Source organism: Stegostoma tigrinum, chromosome 3 (genome assembly GCF_030684315.1).
Source record: "Stegostoma tigrinum isolate sSteTig4 chromosome 3, sSteTig4.hap1, whole genome shotgun sequence".
Lineage (NCBI taxonomy): Eukaryota > Metazoa > Chordata > Chondrichthyes > Orectolobiformes > Stegostomatidae > Stegostoma > Stegostoma tigrinum.
In genome coordinates this window covers 48,574,770-48,602,652 of record NC_081356.1, presented here as the reverse complement: position 1 = coordinate 48,602,652, position 27,883 = coordinate 48,574,770, and the positions used below count along the sequence as shown (strand labels likewise).

At 42.3% G+C, this 27,883-nt stretch overlaps 1 protein-coding gene across 8 annotated transcripts in view; it reads left to right on the top strand.

Moving 5' to 3' along the window:
- zdhhc21 (zinc finger DHHC-type palmitoyltransferase 21) overlaps window positions 1-27,883 on the top strand; it is a 252,814-nt gene that overhangs the window by 115,155 nt on the left and 109,776 nt on the right. For 4 of the 8 annotated variants that reach the window (XM_048528121.2, XM_048528124.2, XM_048528120.2 and 1 more), the window contains 3 exons: window positions 11,000-11,116; window positions 21,071-21,114; window positions 21,823-25,486. In XM_048528121.2, coding sequence (XP_048384078.1) covers window positions 11,000-11,116; window positions 21,071-21,114; window positions 21,823-21,955 — 294 coding nt within the window. In that variant the 3' untranslated portion in view covers window positions 21,956-25,486. Of the gene's footprint in view, window positions 1-10,999; window positions 11,117-16,834; window positions 16,950-21,070; window positions 21,115-21,822; window positions 25,487-27,883 lie in introns of those variants that run through there. The other 4 variants (XR_009445568.1, XM_048528125.2, XM_048528122.2 and 1 more) reach the window with 4 other exon arrangements.

The following is a 27,883-nucleotide window of genomic DNA, read 5'->3' as shown; positions in this document are numbered from 1 at the left end:
TCTTTTTCTATAACTATGTTAAAACTAAGACAATTGTGGTCACTGGACCCAAAGCCTTGGACCTCCCACCTCAACAGCACTGTTGATGTTTTCTAGTTATTCAAAAAGGCAGCTCACCAGCAACTTCATAAGTGCAATCAGTGATGGCCAATAAATTCTGGCCTGGTCAAAAACATTTACGTCATATAAACAAATAACAGATGCTAAGAACATAGAACAGTACAGCACAGAACAGGCCCTTCAGCCCACGATGTTGTGCCGACCATTGATCCTCATGTATGCACCCTCAAATTTCTGTGACCATATGCATGTCCAGCAGTCTCTTAAATGACCCCAATGACCTTGCTTCTACAACTGCTGCTGGCAACGCATTCCATGCTCTCACAACTCTCTGTGTAAAGAACCCGCCTCTGACATCCCCTCTATACTTTCCTCCAACCAGCTTAAAACTATGACCCCTCGTGTTAGCCATTTCTGCCCTGGGAAATAGTCTCTGGCTATCAACTCTATCTATGCCTCTCATTACCTTGTATACCTCAATTAGGTCCCCTCTCCTCCTCCTTTTCTCCAATGAAAAAAGTCTGAGCTCAGTCAACCTCTCTTCGTAAGATAAGCCCTCCAGTCCAGGCAGCATCCTGGTAAACCTCCTCTGAACCCTCTCCAAAGCATCCACATCTTTCCTATAATAGGGCGACCAGAACTGGATGCAGTATTCCAAGTGCGGTCTAACCAAAGTTTTACAGAGCTGCAACAAGATCTCACGACTCTTAAACTCAATCCCCCTGTTAATGAAAGCCAAAACACCATATGCTTTCTTAAAAACCCTGTCCACTTGGGTGGCCATTTTAAGGGATCTATGTATCTGCACACCAAGATCCCTCTGTTCCTCCACACTGCCAAGAATCCTATCCTTAATCCTGTACTCAGCTTTCAAATTCGACCATCCAAAATGCATCACCTCGCATTTATCCAGGTTGAACTCCATCTGCCACCTCTCAGCCCATCTCTGCATCCTGTCAATGTCCCGCTGCAGCCTACAACAGCCCTCTATACAGTCAACGACACCTCCAACCTTCGTGTCGTTTGCAAACTTGCTGACCCATCCTTCAATCCCCTCATCCAAGTCATTAATAAAAATTACAAACAGTAGAGGCCCAAGGACAGAGCCCTGTGGAACACCAGTCACCACTGACTTCCAGGCAGACTATTTTCCTTCTACTACCACTCGCTGTCTTCTGTTGGCCAGCCAATTCTGTATCCAGACAGCTAAGTTCCCCTGTATCCCATTCCTCCTGACCTTCTGAATGAGCCTACCATGGGGAACCTTATCAAATGCCTTACTGAAGTCCATAAACACCACATCCACAGCTCGACCCTTATCAACTTTTCTAGTCACATCCTCAAAGAACTCGATAAGGTTTGTGAGGCATGACCTGCCCGTCACAAAGCCGTGTTGACTGCATTTAATCAAGCCTTGCTCTTCCAGATGGTCATAAATCCTATCCCTCAGAATCCTTTCTAACACCTTGCAGACGACAGACGTGAGACTTACTGGTCTGTAATTGCCGGGGATTTCCCTATTTCCTTTCTTGAAGAGAGGAATTACATTTGCCTCTCTCCAGTCCTCAGGTACGACTCCAGTGGAGAGCGAGGATGCAAAGATCTTCACAAGTGGTGAAGCAATTGCATTTCTCGTTTCCCAAAGCAGCCGAGGACAAATCTGTTGCGGGCCTGGTGACTTGTCAATCTTAATGTTTGACAAAATTTTCAGCACATCAGCTTCCTCTATCTCTATCCATTCCAGCATGCACACCTGCTCTTCAAAGGTTTCATTCACTACAAAGTTCGTTTCCTTCGTAAAGACAGAAGCAAAAAACTCATTTAGGGCTTCCCGTACCTCCTCAGACTCCACACAGTAGTTCCCTATGCTATCCCTGATCGGCCCTACTCTTTCTTTGACCATTCTCTTATTCCTCAGATAAGTGTAAAATGCCTTTGTGTTCTCCCTAATCCATTCTGCCAAGCCTTTCTCATGCCCCCTCCTGGCACTCCTCAGACCATTTTTGAGCTCCTTCCTCGCCTGCCTGTAATCCTCTAGAGCTGAGCTTGACCCTAGCTTCCTCCCACCTTATGTAAGCTACCTTCTTCCTTTTGACGAGAAGCTCCACCGCTCTCTTCATCCAAGGTTCCTTTATCTTATCCCTTCTTGCCTGTCTCAGAGGGACATATTTATTCATCATTCGCAACAACTGTTCCTTAAACAGTCTCCACATGTCTATAGTGCCTTTACCATGGAACAATTGCTCCCAGTCCATGCTTCCTAACTCATGTCTAATCGCATCATAGTTTCCTCTTCCCCAATTAAATATCCTCCCATTTTGCCTAATCCTCTCCTTCTCCATAGCTATGTAGAATGTGAGGCAGTTACGGTCACTATCACCAAAATGCTCTCCCACCACAAGATCTGATACCTGCCTCGGCTCGTTTCCGAGCACCAAGTCTAGAATGGCCTCTCCCCTCATCAGCCTGTCAACGTACTGAGTTAGGAAGCCCTCCTGAACATAAGTTACAAAAACAGCTCCATTCAAATCTTCTGCTCGAAGAAGGTTCCAATCAATATTGGGAAAGTTAAAGTCACCCATTACAACAACCCTACTACGTCCACACTTTTCCAAATTCTGCCGACCTATGCTTTCTTCAATCTCCCTGCTGCTATTGGGGGGCCTGTAGTAAACCCCTAATGAGGTGACTACTCCCTTGCTGTTCCTAATTTCCACCCATACTGACTCGGTAGGCAGATCTTCCTCGACAATGGAAGCTTCTGTAGCTGTGATACCCTCTCTGATTAGTAGTGCTACACCCCCTCCTCTTTACCCCCCCCCCTCCCTATTCTTTTTAAATGCTCTAAACCCTGGAACATCCAGCAACCATTCCTGCCCCTGAAAAACCCATGTCTCTGTTATGGCCACAACATCATAGCACCAGGTACTGATCCATGCTCTAAGTTCATCACTTTTATTCCTGATACTCCTTGCGTTAAAGCAAACACACTTTAACTGATCCCTTGGTTCCTTCCCAGGAAAATCCTTCCAACTAGCTGGTCTACCTCTTGCTATTGCCTCACCTGCATCAACTCTCACCTCCGGTATACAGCTCAGGTTCCCACCCCCCTGCCATACTAGTTTAAACCCTCTCGAACTACTCGAGCAAACCTTCCACCCAGAACATTGGCCCCCTTCCAGTTCAGATGCAGCCCATCCTTCTTGTACAGGTCCCACCTTCCCCAGAAGGCATCCCAATTATCAACATATCTGAAGCCCTCCCTCCTACACCAGCTGCGCAGCCACGTGTTAAGCTGCGCCCGCTCCCTGTTCCTCGCCTTGCTATCTCGTGGCACCGGTAGTAAACTAGAGAACACTACTCTGTTCGTCCTGCTTTGCAGCTTCCATCCTAACTCCCTGAAATCACTTTTTATATCCTCAATCCTTTTTCTGGCTATATCATTAGTGCCAATATGTAACACGATTTCTGGCTGTTTGCCCTCCCCTTTTAGATCCTTTTACACCCGATCAGAGACGTCCCGGACGCTGGCACCAGGGAGGCAACATACCTTCCGGGAATCCTGATCCTGACCACAAAAGCTCCTGTCGATTCCCCTAACTATCGAGTCCCCTACCACGAGTACTTTTCTATTCTTCCCCCTTCCCTTCTTTGCCACAGTGACAGGCAACGTGCCAGAGAACTGGCTACTATGGCTTTCCTCTGGTAGGTCCTCCCGCCCAGCAGTATCCAAAACAGTATACCTATTGCTGAGCGGAATGCCCACAGGGGATCTCTGCACTGTTTGTCTGTCCCCTTTCCTCCCCCTAACTGTAACCCATCTATCCTTGTCCTGAGCCTTAGGAGTGACCAACTCCTGGTAACTCCTCTCAATTACCCCCTATGCCTCCCAAATGATCCGTAGTTCATCCAGCTCCAGCTCCATTTCCCTAACACGGTTTTCAAGGAGCTGGAGTTGGGTCCACTTCCTGCAGATGTAGCCAGCGGAGACGTGTGCCATGTCTCCCACCTGCCACATTCTGCAGGAGGAGCAAGCAACTGCCCTAGCATCCATACCCCACTTATCTGAACACCCACTCAGTACTAAAGTAGAAAGCTTAGTTCAAGTTGCTATAAAATTAATAACAAACTTATATTCAATAGAGAAAGTTTAGAATGAACCTTACCTTATTAACTAGGTTAGAGGAGGAGGGCGGGTGGGAGACACTACAGTTGTAGAGTCTCGGATTTAGCCGCCTTGCTGATATATATGGTCACTGCTTTCCTTCCTGGCTGCCCCTCTGGTCCTCGTCACTTCCTCCGCTGCTCCCGCTCCTTCTGTGAAAGAGAAAACACCGCTGCCCGCTACCGGTAAGTAATTTTAAAAAACTGCCTTACCTTAGCTGCAGTCTTCCGGGTTCGTCTTACCTCCGCTGCTGCTCGCACTCAAAAGTATGGCTCTCATCTTATTCTGTTTTTAACCTATCCATAATAACACTTGTGGGATCTCTCAAGGTGCTATGTTTGGCCCACCTACTGTTCATTTGATCACTTGCCCTTGGCAACATCAGCAGATTGAGGTTAGATGATGCAGATTGTCAACTCCACCTCATCGGCACTGATCTTGATCTGTGCACATCCTGTAATTAGTCAAGTTAAATATCAGATGGCCAGGCAAGCACAAACTTCCCCCAGAAAATATATTGAAAATAATGAAAACATTGTCCTTATTCCTTGCTTTGAATTTCACTCTATAACCATCAGTTCTGATTCCCTCATTTTCAAATGTTTGAGCTTGAACTTAACTGTTCACAGACTCTTAATTTATTTGCTGCTGAGCTAAGGTTTCAACGTGGTATCCATTATATCACCAAAAGTGCCTCCTTCTACCTGTTACAACCAAGATGGGAAGAATGCACTCTCTCTCACTGGTCCCATGACTACATAGGTCACAACATCAATTTAATTGTTTTGCTCACTTCTAATGTGACAAATTGTATATTTTCTCAACAATAAGCACATAATAAAATGATCCATCAAACAGCTTTCTAACATTCAACAGAAATATTGATTTATTACAAAGGAAGTGCTTTTAACAATGATGCAAAATTGATTAACATAGCTTGTAATATGCACATATAAACGTTTAACTCTCTGAATAACTAAACACTTACACGAACAAATGCAACACACATCAACTAAAGGGAAAAACAAAACTGATTTTCTGTCTTTAGAAATTCACTTCAGAAAGGGAAAAAAAAAACTTTTTTTTGGTCAATAAGTTTTAGTTCTTAAAGAAAGACATAAAGGATAAGATGTGGAATGTTCAGATGGCTGTCAATCTGATGTTCTGGCACAAAGATATGGGTGAGATCTGTTGCTGCCTCAGGATGCACAGTATTCCGGATTCTTCCACATGGTCTTGAAGAGGACAGTCAAGGATTAGACTGACTCCAGGTCCCACAACGAACTCTCTACAAGAGATTTGTTTGGAAACAGGCAAGCTGGACTCTTTTTCCTTCCCAGAAACAGAAGGAGAAACAACAACCTGACAGTTAACCCAGGCAGGTGGTCTGCAATAACCAAAACATTGTCACAGGACACATGTCTTTAAAGAAGTGCCCTTTTTAAAAAAAAATGTATATTAAGGTTCTTGAGTAGATTTGTAGCTCAGGTTGTGGATGCTGCGGTTGGTTTGGTCACCGAGCTCCTTCGTTAATTCACAGACGTTTCATTGCCCTGCTGGGTAACATCATCAGTGCAGCCTCCAATGAAGTGCTGTTTTGTTTTCCCGCCTGGTATTTAAACTCCGGGGGTCCTTTGGATTTGATTATCACTGCGAAGGAAAACAAGAAATGAAGTAATGAAATCCAACAGACCCCAGAGTTTAACTAGCAGGCTGGAAAACACAACAGTGCTTCATTGGAGGCTGCATTGATAAGGTTACCCAACAGGATAATGGAACATCTGTGAACTAGCGAACCAACCACGGGGATGTGTTTATTACCAGAAATTTTTAAAAATAAAATCACTAACAGCCATCTGTCTGTGCAATTCAGCCTACCCGCTGATGAAACTCCTGTTTATAACATTGTTATTTCCAAATCTAATTCTCTTATCATCTACTCTCCTAATTTACCACTTTTTGTAAACCTGGGCTCATTCTACTCTGTTACTATCGCATCAAATTTTGTTTAATTACTTCATTGTTCTCATTGACCTATGTTGACTCCCAATTGCATGCAGATTTTAAATTCTCACTCTTGTGTCTAAATCCTTCCATTGCTTCATTTTCTGTTTACTCTGTTACCTCTGTATCCAGCTAAACAGATATTGGCGACCTCTGAATTGCTCCAGTTCTGGAAATTGGCCTCATTGATTTCCTTTGTTCCAGCCTTGTCTACTGTGCCTTAACAATCTCACCCAAATCTCAGAAGTTACCTCATACCCCTCACGTCTTTCTAAAGCCCTTTTACGTAGTCCTTAAACCTGATTTTTTTTTTGCCAAAACCTTAGGATACTGATCCTAACAGAATTTTGTATTGCTCAGTGTCTTATTTTGTATCAGAAGCTCCTGTAAAGCTCTTTGGAAAGCTTTACTATGTTCATGGTGCAACACAGTTGTTGGGTTAGAATAGGATAAGACGAAAAAAAATGTTGAAACCATAAAAGATGAGTTAACAATCCGACTTTCAAAGGTTTATTTTTGATTTGTGGAAGTAAATTGACAGGGACAGCAATGTACACAATCTGTTGAAGTGTTATGAACTTCTATCTGTAGGGTCGGGGGGAGGAGTGAGGGGAAAAGGCAATTTTGGTGAAGAAAGAAGAATTATTCATGTTTAAATCTGTGTCTAGAACATTAGAACATAGAACATTACAGCACAGTACAGGCCCTTCGGCGCTTGATGTTGTGCCGACCTGTCATACCGAACTCAACCCCATCTAACCTACACTATTCCATGTACATCCATATGCTTGTCCAATGACAACTTAAATGTACCTAAAGTTGGCAAATCTACTACCGTTGCAGGCAAAGCGTTCCATTCCCTTACTACTCTCTGAGTAAAGAAACTACCTCTGACATCTGTCCTATATCTTTCACCACTCAATTTAAAGCTATGTCCCCTCATGCTCGCTGTCACCATCCTAGGAAAAAGGCTCTCCCTGTCCACCCTATCTAACCGTCTGATTATTTTATATGTTTCAATTAAGTCACCTGTCAACCTTCTTCTCTCTAATGAAAACAGCCTCAAGTCCTTCAGCCTTTCCTCGTAAGACCTTCCCTCCATACCAAGCAACATCCTTGTAAATCTCCTCTGCACTCTTCTCCAAAGCTTCCACATCCTTCTGATAATGCGGTGACCAGAACTGTACACAATACTCCAAGTGCGGCTGCACCAGAGTTTTGTACAGCTTCACCATAACCTCTTGGTTCCAGAACTCAATCCCTCTATTGATAAAAGCTAAAACACTGTATGCCTTCTTAACAGCCCTGTCAACCTGGGTGGCAACTTTCAAGGATCTGTGTACATGGACACCAAGATCTCTCTGCTCATCTATACTGCTAAGAATCTTACCATTAGCCCTGTACTTTGGCTTCCGGTTACTCCTACCAAAGTGCATCACCTCACACTTGTTTGCATTAAACTCCATTTGCCACCTCTCAGCCCAGCTCTGCAGATTATCTATGTCTCTCTGCAACCTACAGCATCCTTTGTCACTATCCACAACTCCACCGACCTTAGTGTCATCTGCAAATTTAATAACCCATCCTTCTACGCCGTCATCCAGGTCATTTATGAAAATGACAAACAGCAGAGGACCCTTGCGGTACACCACTATTAACTGGTCTCCAGGATGAACATTTCCCATCAACTACCACCCTCTGTCTTCTTTCAGCGAGCCAATTTCCGATCCAAACTTCTATATCTCCCACAATTCCATTCCTCTGCATTTTGTAAAATAGCCTATTGTGGAGAACCTTATCGAACGCCTTGCTGAAATCCATATACACCACATCAACCGGTTTACTCTCATCTACCTGTTTGGTCACCTTCTCAAAGAACTCAATAAGGTTTGTGAGGCACGGCCTTCCCTTCATAAAACCGTGCTGACTATCCCTAATCAATTTATTCTTTTCGAGATGATTATAAATCCTATCCCTTATAACCTTTTCCAACACTTTACCAACAACTGAGGTAAGGCTCACTGGTCTAAAATACCAGGGTTGTCTCTACTCCCCTTCTTGAACAGGGGAACCACATTTGCTATTCTCCAGTCATCTGGCACTATTCCTGTAGACAATGACGAGTTCAAGATCAATGCCAAAGTCTCGGCAATCTCCTCCCTGGCTTCCCAGAGGATCTGAGGATAAATCCCATCCGGCCCAGGGGTCTTATCTATCTTCACCCTCTGAAAGATTTCTAATACCTCTTCCTTGTGTACCTCAACCCACCTAGTCTAGTAGCCTGTATCTCAGTATTCTCCTCGAAAACATTGTTGCTTTCTCGAGTGAACAATGTTGAAAAATATTCATTTAGCGCTTCCCGTATCTCATCTGACTCCACGCACAACTTACCACTACTATCCTTGATTGGGCCTAATCTTACTTTCGTCATTCTTTAATTCCTTAAATACCTATAGAAAGCCTTAGGGTTTACCCTGATCCTATCCACCAACAACTTCTCATGTCTCCTCCTGGCTCTTCTGAGCTCTCACTTTAGGTCTTTCCTGGCTACCTCGTAGCCCTCAAGTGCCCTAACTGAGCCTTCACACCTCATCCTAACATAAGCCGCCTTCTTCCTCTTGACCAGAGATTCTACCTCCTTCGTAAACCACAGCTCCCGCACTCTACAGCTTCTTCCCTGCCTGACAGGTACATACTTATCTAGGACACACAGGAGCTTTTCCTTGAATAATCTCCACATTTCTAATGTGCCCATCCCCTGCAGCTTCTTTCCCCAACCTATGCTCCCTAAATCTTGCCTAATCTCATCGTAATTGGCTTTCCCCCAGCTATAACTCTTGCCCAGTGGTGTACACCTATCCCTTTCCATCACTAAAGTAAACATAACAGAATTGTGATCGCTATCATCAAAGTGCTCACCTACTTCCAAATCTAACACCTGGCCGGGCTCATTACCCAGTACCAAATCTAATGTGGCTTCGCCCCTTGTTGGCCTATCTACATACTGTGTCAGGAAGCCCTCCTGCACACTCTGGACAAAAACTGACCCATCTATAGTACTCGAACTATACTGTTCCCAGTCAATATTTGGAAATTTGAAGTCCCCCATGACAGCTACCCTGTCTCTCTCACTCCTATCGAGAATCATCTTTGCTATCCTTTCCTCTACATCTCTGGAACTATTTGGAGGCCTATAGAAAACTCCCATCAGGGTGACCTCTCCTTTCCTGTTTCTAACCTCAGCCCATACTACCTCAGTTGACGAGTCCCCAAACATCCTTTCTCCAACTGTAATACTGTCCTTGACCAACAATGCCACACCTCCGCCCCTTTTACCATCTTCTCTGCTCTTACTGAAACATCTAAATCCCGGAACCTGCAACAACCATTCCTGTCCCTGCTCTAACCATGTCTCCGAAATGGCCACAACATCCAAGTCCCAGGTACTAACCCATGCTGCAAGTTCACCCACCTTATTCTGGACGCTCCTGGCATTGAAGTAGATGCACTTCAAACCAACTTCTTGTTTGCCAGTGCCATCTTGCTTCCCTGAAATTTTATTTCGGACCACCCTACTCTCAACCTTTTCTATCGTCGAACTACAATTTTGGTGCTCATCCCCCTGCTGAATTAGTTTAAACCACCCGAACAGCCTTAGCAAATTTCCCCCCAAGGATATCGGTACCCCTCTGGTTCAGGTGAAGACCATCTTGCTTGTAGAGGTTCCACCTACCCCAGAAAGAGCCCCAATTATCCAAGAATCCAAAACCCTCCCTCCTGCACCATCCCTGTAGCCACATCTTCAACTCCTCTCTCTCCCTATTCCTCGCCTCACTCGCACGTGGCACGGGCAACAAACCAGAGACAACAACTCTGTTCGTCCTAGCTCTCGGCTTCCATCCTAGCTCCCTGAATTTCTGCCTTATATCCCCATCTCTCTTCCTACCTATGTCGTTGGTGCCAATGTGGACCACGACTTGGGGCTGCTTCCCCTCCCCCTTAAGGTTCCCAGAAACACGATCAGAGTGTCGTTAGTAGAATTCCAGTGATTAATTCACCTTGGCAGGAGTTTCTCAGTGTTATCTTCAGCTTCTTCATCAATGATCTTCTCACCATCATAAGTTGGGGAAGTTCACTGATGTTTGCACAATGTTATCACCATTAGCAACTCCTCAGCTATTGAAACAGTCCATGTCCAAATGGAGCAATACCTGGACAAAGCCAGGATTGACTGAAAAGTAGCAAATAACATACAAGTGCCAAGTAGTGACCATTACCAACAAATGCACTTGCAGAAATGTATTGTTATTTTTACTGTGTTAATTCTTCATAGTAAATGTCGCAAACAAGTATCTTTTAAAACAGAAAACAAGACTGGGGAAAAATTGCAAAACTTTCAAAGGTTCATAGATTGCAGAACACAAATTTTCATTAAGTGCAAAAGGAATCAGGACACGAGTATGAGTTGAGAAATTGCATGGTTCTTTTTACAAACAGGTCAGCATGAATGAGTTGGACCAAAGGATCTGTTTCTATGCTGTACATCTCTATGACTGTATAATTTTAATCACCAAAAAGATTTTGATGATCTGTTCATGTTCTAAATAAAACAGTGTTTCAAATGTACTTTGGACAATGTTGTGCTTTTAAAACCCAAATCAATATACAAACAAATGAAATTCCAGCTGCTGTTGAATCATTTTGTAAGAATCATTTCCATGTTCTTAATGCTGAAAGTTAAACTGTGATGATTTTCTCCTTTCTTGAAAGGAGCTCTTTGTGTTTCGACATGAGTTAGCCTTGCTGCGGATATCTACCTTGATGGGCATAGTGATATTTGGAGGGATGTTTGGCCTCTTTTATGGTCAGCTGTCAAACATTCTAGAAGTAAGTATAGTTCCTATTGTCTTTCTGTAGAATCGTTTTACTTCATTCCTTCATAGGTTGTGTATGTTGCTGATCTATTCAACATTCATTGCATAGCCCTAAGTGCCCTTGAACTGATTAGCTCTTTTGGCCATTTTAGAGGGCAATTAAGAGTCAAACACAAATGTGGTGGCCAATCAGAGTGGCTAGGAGATCCAGAGGATGGGGCTTGGTCCAGTCATGGGGCAGAAGTCCCATTATCTACCAACTTAGCTCACCTCAGTGCATCATTACTGCTGGAGGACAGGCCTGACCCAGACCTATTATCAAGCCATCAACTTTCTATCTTCCAGAGAGGGTGGAGCTATTTGTGTAGATTCGATGGGCTGAATGGCCTGCTTCCTCACTGTAGGGATTCTATAATGGTCTATTTGTACCCCTTCCCTTCACTGTCCCGTAATGTTCTGCCCAGAATTTCAGTCAACAATCTTTCATCAGAAGACAACTCCATATTTGTTTTTAAATGTATCCATTTCTCTGTGTCTCTGGGTGACACAGTGACTCAGTGGTATCCTTGCTGTCTCACAGCACCAAGAACCTGGGTTTGATTCTACGTAGGGGCAACTGCCTGTGTGGTGTTTGCACATTCTCCCTGTATTTGCATGGGTTTCCTCCGGATGCTTTGCTTTCTTCCTACAGTCCAAAGATATGCAGGTTAGGTGGATTGGCCATGCTAAATTTCCCATTGAGTCCAGGAATGTGCAGGCTAGATGGATTATACAGGGTTATTGGGATAGGATAGGGGGACGGGACTGTTTGGAATGCTCTTCGGAGGATTAGTGTAGACTCGATGGGCTGAATGGCCTGCTTCCACACTGTAGGGATTCTATAATGGTCTTTTAAAAATAATCTGTCGATCTGAAGATCTTTCATTCTGTTTTATATCTAAAGTCATGGACCAGAGAAATAGGATGGGATAACTTTTTATCTCACCTTCAGATTGGCTGCAACAATCTTTGTTGGAGGACTGTTTTTAAAACTTTTTAATGTTGTCACTCTAAAGAATGTACATGAATGATCCATTGGAGAATGTAGGAGGGTGCTGCAGAGAAGTGACTGAGGAGGATTCTGAGATGAGTCAGCTCAGTCACCATGACCGCGGAGGAGTGTGAAGAAGCGCCAGTGTCAGCAAACGGTGCCAGATCATCTAACACTGCTATATCTCCCACAATTCCATTCCTCTGCATTTTGTAATGGAGAGATATGGACCAAACACAAACAAATGGAACTATTTAATTGTGAAAACTGAGCAGCATAGACAGGTTGGGCTGAAGTGTCTGGTTCCAAACTGTAAATCTGCATGACTCTGTGACTGTAAGTACCAAGTGGATGATCCACCTTAGTCTCCAGTAGTTTTCAGCATCACAGGTGGCGGTCTTCCACTAATTCAGTTCTCTCCATGTGACATCAAGAAACAAATGCTGAAAAGGCTACAGGCCCTGACAATATTCCTGCAATAGTTCCAAAGACTTGTGTTCCAATATCTGCTGCACCCCAAGCGAAGCTGTTATGGCTATTACACTGACATCTACTCAACAATGTGGAAAAATTCCCATGTGTATCCTATAGACAAAATCTAGCCAATTACTAGCTCATCAGTCTATTCTGGATCATCAGTAAAGTTATGGAAGGTGTCATTCAACAATGCTAACAAACAGTGCCTACTTGGCAATAACCTCCTCAACTGGTACCCAGTTTGGGTTCTGCCAAGGCCACTGTGCACTTGATCTCATTGGTCAATTTCAATCGTGCATTGGTTCAAACATGAATCAAAGATCCAAACTCCATAGTGAGCTGATAGTGACAACCCTTACATCCAGACTGCATTTGACTGAGTGTGGCATCAAGGAGCCCTATCAAAATTGGATTCAGTGGCAACCGGGCAGCAAACTCTCTGAGGGTTGGAGTCATACCTAGCATAGCCTCTTACTGTGCTACCTATACACTCATGACTGTGTGGTCAAATTTCACACGAATACCATCTACATATTTCCTGATGACACCACCATTGTAGACCTAATGACAAACAATGATGAGTCAGAATCCAGGAAGGAGATAGAATGCTTAGTGTTCTGATGCACTGATCAGAATTTCTTTCTGAATGTTAACAAAACAAAAGAATTGATCATTGGATTCAGGAAGAGTGAAGAAGGACACACCCCTATCTATAACAATGGAGTTGAGGTGGAGAGGGTCGAGAGTGTCAAGTTTTGAGGAGTGATGATAACCAATAATCTGTCCAGGACTTCCCACATAGATGCAAAGGTCAAGGAGGTATAACAACGTCTGTTCTTCCTCAGGAGGCTTAGGAAATGGGGTGGTACAGTGGCTCAGTGCTTAGCACTGTTGCCTCACAGTGCCAGGAATTTGTGTTCAATTCCACCCTCAGGCGACTGTCTGTGTGGAGTTTGCACATTCTCCCCATGCCTGTGTCGGTTTTCCCCAGGTGATCCAGTTTCCTCCTGTAGTCCAAAGGTGTGCAGGTTAGGTGGATTGGCTATGCTAAATTTCCCGTAATATTCAGGGATATGTAGATTAGATGGGCTATGAGGAATGGGTCTGGGTGGGATGCTCTGAGGGTCGGTGTGGACTTGTTGGGGCGTAGGGGCTTGTTTCCACACTGTAGGTATTCTATGATTTTATGATCTAAATTCAGCATGTGCATAAGAACCCTCACCAGCTTTTACAGATGCACCATAGAAAGCACTTTATCTGGGTGCACAACAGCTTGGTACAGCAACGCAGGACCGTAAGAAACTACAGAAAGTTGTGTGCACAGCCCTGACCATCACGAATCCAGCCTCCCATCCACGCATTCAGTCTATACTTTTTGTTGCCACTGAAAGGCTACCAATATCAAAGACTCCTCCCATCCAGTAATATTCTTTATCAACCTTATCCACCAGGCAGAAGATACAGAAGCTTGAGCATGTATATCATCAAGTTCAAGAATAGCTTCTTCCATTCTTTATTAGGCTCCTGAATGAACCTGTCTAATTTCCAATATAATGTTGATCTTGCTTTTGTGTACCTTCTGTGCAGCCATGACCTTGTATGCCTCGCTCTGCCTAAACACCCTGTGATCTGTAAGTCCACCTATGTTGTGATCTGCCAGTAATGTTCACACAACAAAACTTTTCACTGTACTTAAGTACATGTAACAGCAATAAATCAAACAGAGTAGCTTCAATATCAGTCAAGAAGCTTAAAATCATCCAGGACAAAATAGCCCACTTGATTGCCAGCACATCCAAAAACATCCACTGCTGATGATCAGTAACAGCAGCTTTTACCATCTACAACATGCACTTCACAAATTTATCAGGGATCCTTATACAGCACCTTCCAAATCCTTGACTACCTCCATCTGGGGAAAGAGAGTTAATTGTGGGATTTTAAGTATGTTTCTCATTTTTGCATGATGCTTTTAATCAATACTGGACCTATCTTGAGCTATCCCCTTACAGCCTTTGGGGATAACTTGAAAAATCGAGGTTGACAGCTGCAGAAAGGCAAGCAGTGATTGATTTGTACAACAGGATCAGTTTTGAGTAAGGTCTACATTAATGATCATTTTAAAGCACAGGAGCAAAATATAACAACTGTAACAGAGTGAGATATTACATTAGAGTAAAATACACCTGATTTTTCCTGTGCCATAATACACTAAATCAGTTCCAGAATTAACTTCAAAGCTAAATCATTTTCATCGTATCATATATTCAAATTATATCATCAAATCATATAATGCTTAATAATATAAAATACAATATATAATAAGGATAACTCATTAAATAAAAACCAAAGGAACTGCAGATGCCGTAAATCAGGAACAGAAACATAAACTGCTGGAAAAGCTCAGCAGGTCAGAGTTAACGTTTTGGGTCAGTGACACTTCCTCAAAACTCATGGTAGCTGGGTAAGCACCAGTTTATTTGCAGAAAATAGCGAGGGAATGGGGTTTATAACTTATTAAATGATGGGATTGTGAAACAAAAAGTGCACAAACACGTGGGAAATATAGCAGGTCACTCAGCCTCTGTGGCGAGGTTAAGCTGATGAACATTTAAGATCGGCAATTTTGAACAGGGCATGAGGAGGTGGATGGGCATTCTAGTAGAATCAAAGGAAATGGCAGAATTAATTAATTAACTTGGTTGAGTAAGTGTTGTCATATTAACTGTTGAATGATATAATAGTACCTTTAATAAATGAAAATTGAGCATTAGAGAAATAACAATGAAATGCAACCTTCCCATCTTCTCACAATGATGTGTTTGACGCAGGGTATATTACTTAGTCAGGTGGGCGGTGGTGGTTGTACCAACTCCCTGATCCCCTCCTATTAGGCTGAAGATGAAAAGGCTTGTAAACAGTATTATCACATTGCTGCGAGTATTCAACTAGTTGTGGTGGGGAGCTTTGCTAGACAGTCTCTCAATGAAGAGCGAGAGTCCTCATTCAAAGGCACTCAGTACCTGATTGAGGCACTGAGCATGGGGAAAGGGGGCTCCACTGACATCCACAAACCAGCCATTTTTCTGACACTGCACATAGCCAGTGGTCCCATCCCCCGATCACTCATTTGTGACCCTGGATAATTCAAAGCCTCTGAAAGATGCATTTACTGGTAGCTGCCACCATTCTCAGTGGCACTAATGAGCAGTGGAGTGCTGATTGTTCCTGATGCACCAAAATTGGAGAGAAATGCCTGGTTGACAATTAATTCCCTTACAAGTAGAGGCAATGGAGATTTTGGCCCATACTCCAGCTCAGAGACAATCTGTCATCACCAACATTAAATTCTGCCTAGCAATGTAATTAACAGCTAAGACAGTGCTTAGGCACACTGAAGAAATGTGGGTAAAATGGAAAATCACAAGATTATTACGGCACAGAAGGAGGCTTTTCAGCCCATTGCGCCTGTACCTATTCTATTACCTAATGTTTAATTTTACCTCTTGTAAAATGTTCAAAAAAAATTGTGATTCAGATATGTAGTCAAGATCCAATATGTTAGCAGTGCATGGTGTGCCCACCTACTGTAAAGGGCCAGAACATGTCAATGCCACAAATCCATTCTGACAAGAGGTGTATTTTCTTCACCCTCCAACACACCTCCACTCCCTCCCAACCAAAGCAACTTGTTTTCCTACCCCTCCATGCTGACAGATTGGATCTGGTCTCCAATAACTTTCCCAGATATGAAGGAATTTGTGTCTGCATAAAGTTACTTCCAGAACTGTGGTTTTGTTTTTGAATCAAGTAATATAAGAACTAAATAGGAGTGGATCAATAAAATAAAATGTGTACTTATTTCTTTGTGGCCACAATCGCTACCTTCTAACCATACCTGAATCCTCCTCATGGATAAAATTGCCTTCAGTGCCATAACTTATGTGCCGAACACGCTCGTGAAATAGGTATCCTTGAATCACTCATTTTAAAAGTAAGCCTATAATTTTTTGTATTACTTTGACGGAATGAACACTTCATCCATATGTCCACTGTTTATTTGACAATGTTGAATGATGTGGCAATTCTAAGTACAAGAATTTGTTCCCAAAATGTAGTGTATCTTTTGCCAAAGTGGTTACTCATCACACACATTAATGACAAATGTACTGCCCACAACTGCATCATTCTATCATGCTGACTTTTTTTCTCTTTTCTTCTTAGCGTCACCTTCAAAATTTGCAATGTCAAGATGGTTCAACTGTTACACATATCTCGATCAGTCTTTGTTTACCTTGGACAGAGTGGCTTGTTAACTTGCAGCACAATGCCTAAAAATGTACAGTCAGTAATTTCTCTGTAATTATGAACACAAGCTCCTGTTAATTTTGGCTGTGGTTTTTTAAATTTGTAGGAATCGGTTGTATACTTTACAACGTAAGAACCATGAGCAGGAGTAGGCAATACAGCCCATAGAGCTAATTCCGCCATTTAATGCAATCATAACTGATCTTATCATGGCCTCAAATCCAGTTTCTGACCTGCTCCCCATAACCCTTAACCCCATTGCTAATTAAAAATCTGTCCATTATCTCCTTAAACTTATTCAGTGTCCAGGCATGCAGTGTACTTTAGGGTAGTGAATTTGACAGATTCAAGACTCTTTGAGAGAGTAATTCCACCTCATCTCTGTTTTGAATCTGCTACCCCTAAGAAACATTTGATCTACATTTCATTTGTCAATATCCTTTAGCAAGCTATGTAGCTTAATTAGATCTCATCTCATTCTTTTAAACTGTTCTAAACTCCTAGTAAGACAAGTCTTTCATCTGGAATTAATCTAGTGAACGTTCTCTGAACTGTCTCCAATGTAATTACATCCTTCCTCGAGTAAGGGGACCACACTGTGTACAGTGCTCCAGATGTGGTCTCACCAATGCCGTGTACAGTTGCAACAACACCTCTCTACTTTCACACTCCATTTCTTGTGCAATAAGTGCCAAAAATCCATTTTTCCTCGTTACCACCTGCTATACCTGCACAATGGCTTTGTGATTCATTTAATTTGCTGCCTGTGTATTAATCCCACTTGCTGCTTGTGTGTTATTCTCCCTCGGTGGAGCTAATAGTAATAGTTTATTCGTATAACCCAATTTTGCTGTGTGGTTTTATCATTAACTAAAATCACTTAACATATCTTGACCTCATGGATTTTATGGTTTTCAATCTTCCTACATTATTGTCTTTTTTGCCATTTTTTCCTCATTTTCAAGGGGATTGTAGCTGCATTGATCAGTTTGTGTGCCTCATTCTCTATGGTCTCATTATTTGCAAGTGTGTCATTTAGCAAGCAGATGGGAATGCTCAATACAACGAGGAGACTGGGATGCTAAGATTGCCAGCAGTTTGCTTGTTTGATGTCAATCAGACGAGTTAAGTTTTCAATCAATATTTGAAGCCCAGGAAGATGTTGCTCCAGCATATATCCAGCTAATTTTACATACTCCTGGTTCTTAAGTCAATGAATGAAGATGAGAAAGTTTATTGTAAGCAAAACCAACTAAGCACATTGTTGGCAGTACTGGATCACTGACATTTACTCAGTGCAATAATGGTGAAGGGAGGGTGCATTTACTTTTTAAAATCCAGAAAACAAGTATATTATTTATTAATTAAATTCCACTGTCATGGACATTTTATGGGTTTCTGGAACTAGTACATTGTTAATACGTCCTTACCATCACTATCCTTCCATAAAAGATGTGCTCTCAGTTTTGCAAAAGTAGAACAACATTAATCATATGTGCAAAAGCTAAACAATTAAGTCATTATGTTAATAACCATTTGGTTGTACAGAACTTGAGTATTGCCAAAAAAATTATAGATTTTATTGACAACACAGTATGGAGCTGGAGAAAAACAACAGGCCAGGCAGCATCAGAAGAGCAGGAAAGTTGACATTTCGGTCTTCAGAAATGGGGAAGGGGAAGGGAGCTAGGAAATAAACAGAGAGAGGAGGTGATGAAGAAGGAAAGTGGTTATAGGTGAGTGCAGTTAGGGAGTGGTGGAGATTGGTCAGTGGGATTGGAGGGGCAGATATGTGGGAGAAAAGATAAGCACCTTGTCTCAGGTCAAGGAGGGGGGGATGAGAGGGAGGGTCAGACATAGGATGAAGATCGGCGTGGGAGATTTTAAAGCTGGTGAATTCCATGTTTAGTCCATTGAGCTGTAGCTCCTGAGGCAGAATGTGAAGTGTTGTTCCTGCAGTTGGCAGGTGTTGTCATTGTGACACTGAAGGAGGCCCAGAATGGACATGTCACCCAGGGAGTGGGAGGGGGAGTTAAAATGGATGGTGTTGTCGTTTACTGCGTATAGAGCACAGATGCTCTACAAAATGGTCTCCGAGTCTACGCTCAGTCTCACCGATGTAGAGGATCCATGTCATGAGCAATGGATACAGCAGACCAAGTTGACAGATGTGCACGTGAACCCCTTTCTGAGATGGAATGTTTGTTTTGTGCCATGAATGGACGTGTAGGAGCAGGTGTAGCACTTCTTGCAGTAGCAAGGTAAGGTGCCAGGGTTGGTGGGGTTAGTGGGACGTTTGGACCGGACGAGGGAGTTGCAGAGAGAGCAGTCCCTATGGAAGGCAGTTCTGACTCCACAACTAAAGACAAATCCGACTGCATAACCAGACAGACCTCCCCCTACCGCCCCCTCGATCATGACCTCACCCACCCCCACGACTTCCAAATCATCATCTCTCAAACCATTCATAACCTCATCACCTCAGGTGACCTCCCACCCATTGCCTCCAATCTCATCTTTCACCAAACACGCATCACCCGTTTCTATCCCCTCCCGAAAATCCACAAACCTGACTGTCCTGGTTGACCAGTTGCCTCTGCCTGCTCCTGCTCCACTGAATTCATTTCTGCTTACCTTGACTCCGTTTTATCTCCCTCATCCAGGAACTCCCCGCCTACGTCCAGGACACCACCCACGCCCTTCGCCCCCTCCAAATGGGTGGCGCAGGTTTGGGGAATGATGAGGTTGGAGGCTTTGAGTGGGAGGTCACCTGAGGTGATGAGGTTATGAGTGTTTTGAGAGGTGATGGTTTGCTGCTCAGGGATGGGGTTATGATCGAGCGCCCGGTAGGAGGAGGTTTCTTTGGTTCTGGGGTCTGATCTGCCTTTCATAGGGACTGCTCTCTCTGTGACTCCCTCCTCTGCTCCACATTCCCCACTAACCCCAGCACCCCTGGTACCTTTCCCTGCAACTGCAGGAAGTGCTACACCTGCCCCTATGTGTCCCCCCTCAACTCCATTCAAGGCACAAAACAAACTTTCCATATCAGACAGGGGTTCACCTGCACATCCGTCAACTTAGTCCACTGTGTCCACTGCTGCTGATGTGGCCTTCCTCTGCATGGGTTAGAACAAGCGTAGACTTGGAGACTGCTTTGTAGACTATCTGCCCTCTGTATGCAACAAACAACACCTTCCATTTGCCAACCGTTTTAACTCCCTCTCCCACTCACTGGGTGACGTGTCCATCCTGGGCCTCCTTCAGTGTCTCAATGCCACGACCAGCCAACAGGAGAGCAACACCTCACATTCTGCCCACGGAGCCTGTAGCCCGTTGGCCTAAACATGAGATTCGTCAGTTTCAATATCTCCCCACCCATGGTGTCATCCCATGTCCAAGCCTCCGTCTCACCCCTGCCTCCTTGACCTGACATAACCTGCCCATCTTCTCTCCCACCTATCTGACCCTCCCATCCAACTGACCAATCCCCACCACTCCCTAACTCCACTCACCTATCACCATTCCACCTACCTTCCACAGCCCCATGCTCCCCCTCTCTGGTTATTTCCCAGCTCCCTTACCCGCCCCATTTCTGAAGAAGGAACCCAACCAGAAACGTCAACTTTCATGCTCCTGTGATGCTACCTGGCCTGCTGTGTTCCTCCAGCTCCATACTGTATTAACTCTGACTCCAGCATCTGCAGTTCTTGCTATCTTTGAATAAACTTTATGGGAGCCTTTCATCTTGCTGTCATCAGTATGTTTCACATTGGGATATCAAAATAAATGGGAAAACAATTTGATACAAATAAGAATTATTTTGCTGTCCTAACTAACACAAACTCTGAGCTAACAAATCAGAGATGTTGGAATAAATGCCATTGCAATGTGAACCAGTGAGAGCAGTAGGAATGGATAGTGAGGCCTTAAGACATTCTGATATAATTGTGTGGAAGATAGCACAGAAAGGCTATGTCCCATTCTTCCATAGACATAAAACCTATTACAACAACACCAAATGGCCTAATTATTTTAAATTATAAGGTAGGCCTCTATTTACTAAACATGCGAAAATCATCTTCCTAAACTATTGCATCCAAAATATATACGAAAATTATTTATTAATGTTGTTCAAAATATTTTTGCCAACAGGATATGACAACCATTGAAAGGATGTCAAGCAATCTTGATGAGACGTGAGTACTGAAGGGAGATTATTGAAGTTCCTATTTCTTTATCCCTAGGGAAGATGTTTGTGTATTGGCAGAAGTGTTAATCCACTAAATTGTTAGTTTGATTCATTACATTTAATTTTCAATACCATGTTAAAAAAGTAATTTGTTTTATTCCCATATGTGGGAAATTAGATATTGTAAATTAAAGTATCAAAATGCTTAAAGTGAGCAACTTATAATAACCATGTTTTTATAATTAAAGCATTTGAAGTACAATATCAGCATCCAATTAATCATTAAAGGACTGCACGAAGAAATACACAAAACACTTAACACAATACAGAAATAATTTGTGGAAAAGCCAATCAAAGGGAAGATTTTCCAGTACTATGCTTTATATCTGAAAAGATGACTGTTACAATTAGTGTTACGGGTACATACGCTCTGTGAGCACATTTAACAGACTCTACCAGCTCTTCAGAAATCTCTTTCAAGCTATTGTTTCAAAATATGCAATTATATCTAGTTTGATAGTCTGCTTCAAATATGTACTTTTCGCCATTTCACTGTTTCATGTAGAATATCATGTGCTTAGTATGGTTAAGATTTAATATTAAACACTTTTTGGGTCGTAGTTAGCAAACAGCACTATATCAGTCAAGCTATTGTTCTAACATAGCTACAATATTCACTGTGAGTGCTGCCTCTTACAAATGCTGTTATCTGTAGATTGAAGCCCAGCAAGCCATGGCAACAGACCTTCTCAGAAGTGTTTGGCACCCGCTGGAAGATCCTGTGGTTTATTCCATTCAGACAGAGGCAACCGCTGCGAGTTCCCTACCATCATGCCAGTCATGTTTAACAGATGGAAGTTGGAAAGATAAGACCTCATGTGTCAAAATACTTAGCAGCATTTCCAGTGATGCATCTATCCCCATGTTCAATTTAGCACTCAACATGTTGCATCCCAAGTAATATTCTGATCAAAATTTGTGCCTGTAAGCAAATCTGTTTCAAAGCCACTTTCAGTATGGGATACAACCTTATGAAAATATTACACTTACTTTAGATACATTCATCAACAGTCCATGATCAATGTTAAGAGACAGGGGACCTCCATTATCTGAATATTCCAACCAATTTCTGCCTGATTTATAGTGAAGGGTTAATGAATGATCATTTTGATAAAAACAACTCTTTTTTGTTCTTTTGGAAACTTCTTCACTTAAGTATGTACAAGAGGTTGTGAAAGGTGCTAGCAATATTGTGAAGTTTAATTCATAAATATGAATCATTTGTGCGTAGATCAATTACTATTCTACACTCCGAAGAAAAATATCAGTCTATCACAGGTTATAAAAGAAATGTCAAACTTCGTAATGTCACATGCCAGTATGAAGAAAAATGCATTTCTAGTTGTTTGATAACACAAAACTTAAATGTTGCTGAAAAATGCATATTTTCTTGAAGCTTTTCATCTGGCAATCAACATTTGTGTTTCTTTCAAGACTAGAAGCTTTGACTTAAGAAAAGGTCTTTTTTCAGCAAAGATGCATAGAGCAATTGTTTGAGATTTTTCAACTAATTACACTGTGGATTTGAAATACGTTGTTTCATAATACTTTCCCCTTGTGATTATATTTTTAATGATTTTGTACATTCAGTTTCTGGACTTTTTTTGTATCAACATGGGTAAAATTTAGTGGGCTTAACCATTTTTTGTCACTCCTGACAGAAAAATTTGTTAAGAATGCATGTTGGAGGTATGGAAATTCTCAGTGAAGGGAATCATGGAGTCTCAAATGTACCAAAAGGCAAGGAAAAACAAAATGAATGCAGTTTATTTAAGCCTAATAAAATGAATGTGACCAGACCTGTGGGAAGCAGTTTACAAGGTAGAAAATCAAATTGAACAACTTTCTTGTCAAGTGCCTATAGTTTAATGATTTTTAATATGACAGTGCATTTGGCTTGTTCTAATCAAATCAAGAACCAAAGATGTTATATTACTGTTCATACAAGCTTTAATGATAAAGTAAATTATGATTTTCGTTTTAAACAACCTGCAGTAATTTGTTGCAATGACTTTGTTGTATCCTGATTTTCAGACCATAGACTGCGTGGATCTCTCCATTATAATCATGTATATTTTAAAAAGCTATGTGAATTGCACTGTGTATATGTTTCGTCCCCCTTTCAAAGATACCTGAGTACATAGTGCATACTGTTTACATAGTTGTATGCATTGCAATCGTAAATTCTTCTCCATCCTACAATCAGAAATCTCTTACGTGAATTCTTAAGAGATAATGTCATGTACGACCATAATAAACAGGAGCAGAATTAGGCCATTTGGCCCACTGAGTCTGCTCCACTGTTCCATCATGGCTGACGTGTTTCTCAAGCCCATTCTCCTGCCTTCTCCCCAAAACCCTTGATCACATTACGAATCAAGAACTTATCTAGCTCCATACTAAATGCGCCCAATGACTTGGCCTCCACAACCTTCTGCAGCAGTGATTTCCACAGATGGGCACCACCCAATGGCTGAAGAAATTCCTCCTCATCTCAGTTCTAAAGGGTTGTCCCATCACTCCGAGGCTGTGACCTCAGGCGCTAGTCTCTCCTACTAATGGAATCATCTTCTCCACATCATCTATGTAGGCTTCTCAGTACTCTGTAAGTTTAAAGGAGATTCCACCCATATCCTTCTTAATTCCATTGAGTACAGATCCAGAGTCCTCAACTGTTTGTCATATGACAAGCCCTTCAGCCAATAATATTCTTCTGGAACAAAAACAAAGTTGCTTGAAAAGCTCAGCAGGTCTCGCAGGAGCTTCTGGCAATATTCTTGTGGACTCCTTCCAAGGCCAGCACATCTTGCCTTCGATATGGGGCTCAAAACTTCTCACAATATTCTAAACGTGGTCTGACCACAAAATTATACAGCCTTAACAGTACATCTCTACTATTGTATTCTAGCCCTCTCGAAATAAACGTTAACATTGCATTTAACTTCCTAACTGCGAAGAACACCTGCATGTGGACCTTAAGAGAATCCTGATCTTTGACTCCAGAATTCCAAAGCCTTTTCCCCATTTAGAAAACAATTATGCCTCTTTTCTTACTATCAAAGTACAAAACTACATACTTTACCACATTGCATTCCATATCTTTGCCCACTCTTTTAACCTGTCTAAGTTCTTCTGCATCCTTTGAGCTTGCTCATCATTACCTGTCCCTCCACCTATCTTTGTGTCATCTACAAACTTACGAACAATGCACTTGCTCCTTTCTTCAGATCATTAATGTATGACATGAATAGTCATGGTTCCAACACTGGCACCTGCAGAACTTTATTAGTCACTGGTTGCCTTACTATAAAAGACCGCTTTATCCCATTCTCTGGTTTCTACCAATCATCCAATCATCTATCCATGCCAGTAACTTGCTCTTAATGTCACAGGCCCTGATCTTACAAATATCCTTTATGCCACCCTGTCAAAGGCCTCTAGAAATCCAAATAAGTCACATCTACTGGCCGTCCTTTGTCTAGTCTGCTTATTATCTGCTAAAAGAATTCTAACATATTTGTCAGGCATGACCTCCCCTTAATGAAGCTATGCTGACTTGGTTCGATTTACCATCCACTTCCAAGTACTGTAATCTCATCCTTAAAATGAACTCTAAAACCTTACCAATGACCATGATCAGGCTAATAGGTCTATAATTTCCTACCTTTTGTCTCCCTCCCTTTTTAAACAGAATGTAAGTAAATGGTAAACCAATATATTGCAATATTGACAGTTAATGTTGACCCTCTGCTGCTTTTGTGCTTATTGGTGCTTAGTAAATCCGAATACAGTGCTTATTCCCTTCTGCATATGTTTTAAATGGCAGAGTAACTGCTGTTTGAACATATTCTTTCAGACCTGTGTTTTTCCTCATTTTCTTCCTTACTATCTTAAAGGGGCTAGATTCATACTGAGTGTTCAGTTTATGGGTTGCAGCATCCTTTCCAATCTCATCCAAGCGAAGGTCTCATTTGGAAACCCAGTTAATAAAATTATTCACTTGGAGAGCATCAGTACTGCCTGATCTTTCCCTCATGTAGCACTGTCCAGCAGAGAATACTGCCCTTAGATGAAGACTGAGATTGGCCGATTCTTTCCACTTTTTTCAGACCAAGGGCATGGATACCTGTTGCAGTTGCCAACGCTTCATTCAGTGTAGATCAGACACTTAATGTGTAACCTCCTGGGTTGCTTGATTCAGTGGATGGTTAGTTACGGATTTACTCAGCAGGTGACTCTACAAGACAACAAGTTGTGGAGCTGGATGAACACAGCAGACGTGGCAGCATCAGAGGAGCAGGAAAGCTGGCGTTTCGGTTCTGGACCCTTCTTCAGAAAATTTTCTGAACGTTTTCTGAAGAAGGATCCAGACCCAAAATGTCAGCTTTCCTGTTCCTCTGATGCTACTTGCCCTGCTGTGTTCATCCAGCTCTACACCTTTGTTATCTCAGACTCCAGCATTGACAGCTTCTACTATCTCTGAGAGATTTTACAAGAAAGTTTACCGGATGCAGGAGACTTTCTTTATGATACAGTCACATTGTTGCATTCTTCTTTTTCTCAAAGACAAACTAGCAGCAAAAAGCAAAGCTTGATCATAAAAGTCATATTATAGGAGGGAAAAATGTTGTGATGTAAACTAGGCGAGTTGGCAAGCATGGCAGCCTCCTGAAATGTAAAGAATAAGCTGGTGTTTGCTCTTCCAGGAGTGCATTTCATCTGAAACATTTTCAAGTTGCAACAGCCATTGGATATAATAATTTATAATGTATAAAATATAGACAATTTTCATGAACAGACAATGTGTGTGTAAATTAATTCACTACTCATCAAGGTAAGAAATTGGCCACTACTTCCATAATCAAATGTACAGTACAAGAAGCAGAGTTTTACAGCATTTATAGATAGGTTTATCATTTGTGAATGTTAAGTAGTGTGTAATTTAATGAGCAGTTTTGGCAATTATAAAATTGTGTTTGTATAATTCCCTCTTTTTATACTGGTGTGGTCCACCTTATCAAATATAGGTTGTCAAATTATAATGAGGTGTGAAAGAAAGCAATGTTTACAGCATGTTGGTTGTAGAGTTCATGTTTGGTTTTAATAAAAGCAGATAATTTCCTGTAAGTATCATGTGGCTTATGTATTTGATGTGTTATCGATGTCTGCAGAAATCTGCACTGTACAAAAACAACCACCTAACTGTTCTGATCACATTTCTAGCCCATAATGTTGTATGAGTCATAGAAACACTACAGTACAGATGGAGGCCTTTGGACCCATTGAATGTGCAATCACATTCCAAAGAGCATTCCACCCTATCCCTTTAACCCCACATTTACCATAGTTATCATAGAACATTACAGCACAGTACAGGCCCTTCAGCCCTCGATGTTGTGCCGACCTGTCATACCGATCTCAAGCCCATCTAACCTACACTATTCCATGTACGTCCATATGCTTATCCAATGACGACTTAAATGCACCTAAAGTTGGCGAATCTACTACAGGCAAAGCGTTCCATTCCCTTACTACTCTCCGAGTAAAGAAACTACCTCTGACATCTGTCCTATATCTTTCACCCCTCAATTTAAAGCTATGCCCCCTCGTGCTCGCTGTCACCATCCTAGGAAAAAGGCTCTCCCTATCCACCCTATCTAACCCTCTGATTATTTTATATGTTTCAATTAAGTCACCTCTCAACCTTCTTCTCTCTAATGAAAACAGCCTCAAATCCCTCAGCCTTTCTTCGTAAGACCTTCCCTCCATACCAGGCAACATCCTCGTAAATCTCCTCTGCACCCTTTCCAAAGCTTCCACATCCTTCTTATAATGCAGTGACCAGAACTGTATGCAATACTCCAAGTGCGGCCGCACCAGAGTTTTGTACAGCTTCACAATAACCTCTTGGCTCCGGAACTCGATCCCTCTATTAATAAAAGCTAAAACACTGTATGCCTTCTTAACAGCCCTGTCAACCTGGGTGGCAACTTTCAAGGATCTGTGTACATGGACACCGAGATCTTTCTGCTCATCTACACTACTAAGAATCTTACCATTAGCCCTGTACTTTGCCTTCTCGTTACTCCTACCTCACACTTGTCTGCATTAAACTCCATTTGCCACCTCTCAGCCCAGCTCTGCAGCTTATCAATGTCTCTCTGCAACCTATAGCATGCTTCGTCACTATCCACAACTCCACCGACCTTAGTGTCGTCTGCAAATTTACTAACCCATCCTTCTACGCCCTCATCCAGGTCATTTATAAAAATGACAAACCGCGGTGGACCCAACACCGACCCTTGCGGTACACCACTAGTAAGCGGTCTCCAGGATGAACATTTCCCATCAACTACCACCCTCTGTCTTCTTTCAGCAAGCCAATTTCCGATCCAAACTGCTATGTCTCCCAAAATTCCATTCCTCCGCATTTTGTACAATTTAGTTAACCCACTTTCCCTGCATATTTAAGGGTTAATTTAGCGTGGCCAATCCACGTAACCTGCACATATTTGGATTGTGGGAGGAAACCATAGATACATGGATGAAGGTGGAGCAGTGGATGTGGTATACATGGATTTAAGTAAGGCGTTTGATAATGGGCCCCATGGTAGGCCCATGCAGAAGGTAAGAAGGCGTGGGATAGAGGGAAATGTGGCAAATTAGATTCAGAATTGGCTGACCCTTAGAAGACAAAGGGTGGTAGTGGACGGAAA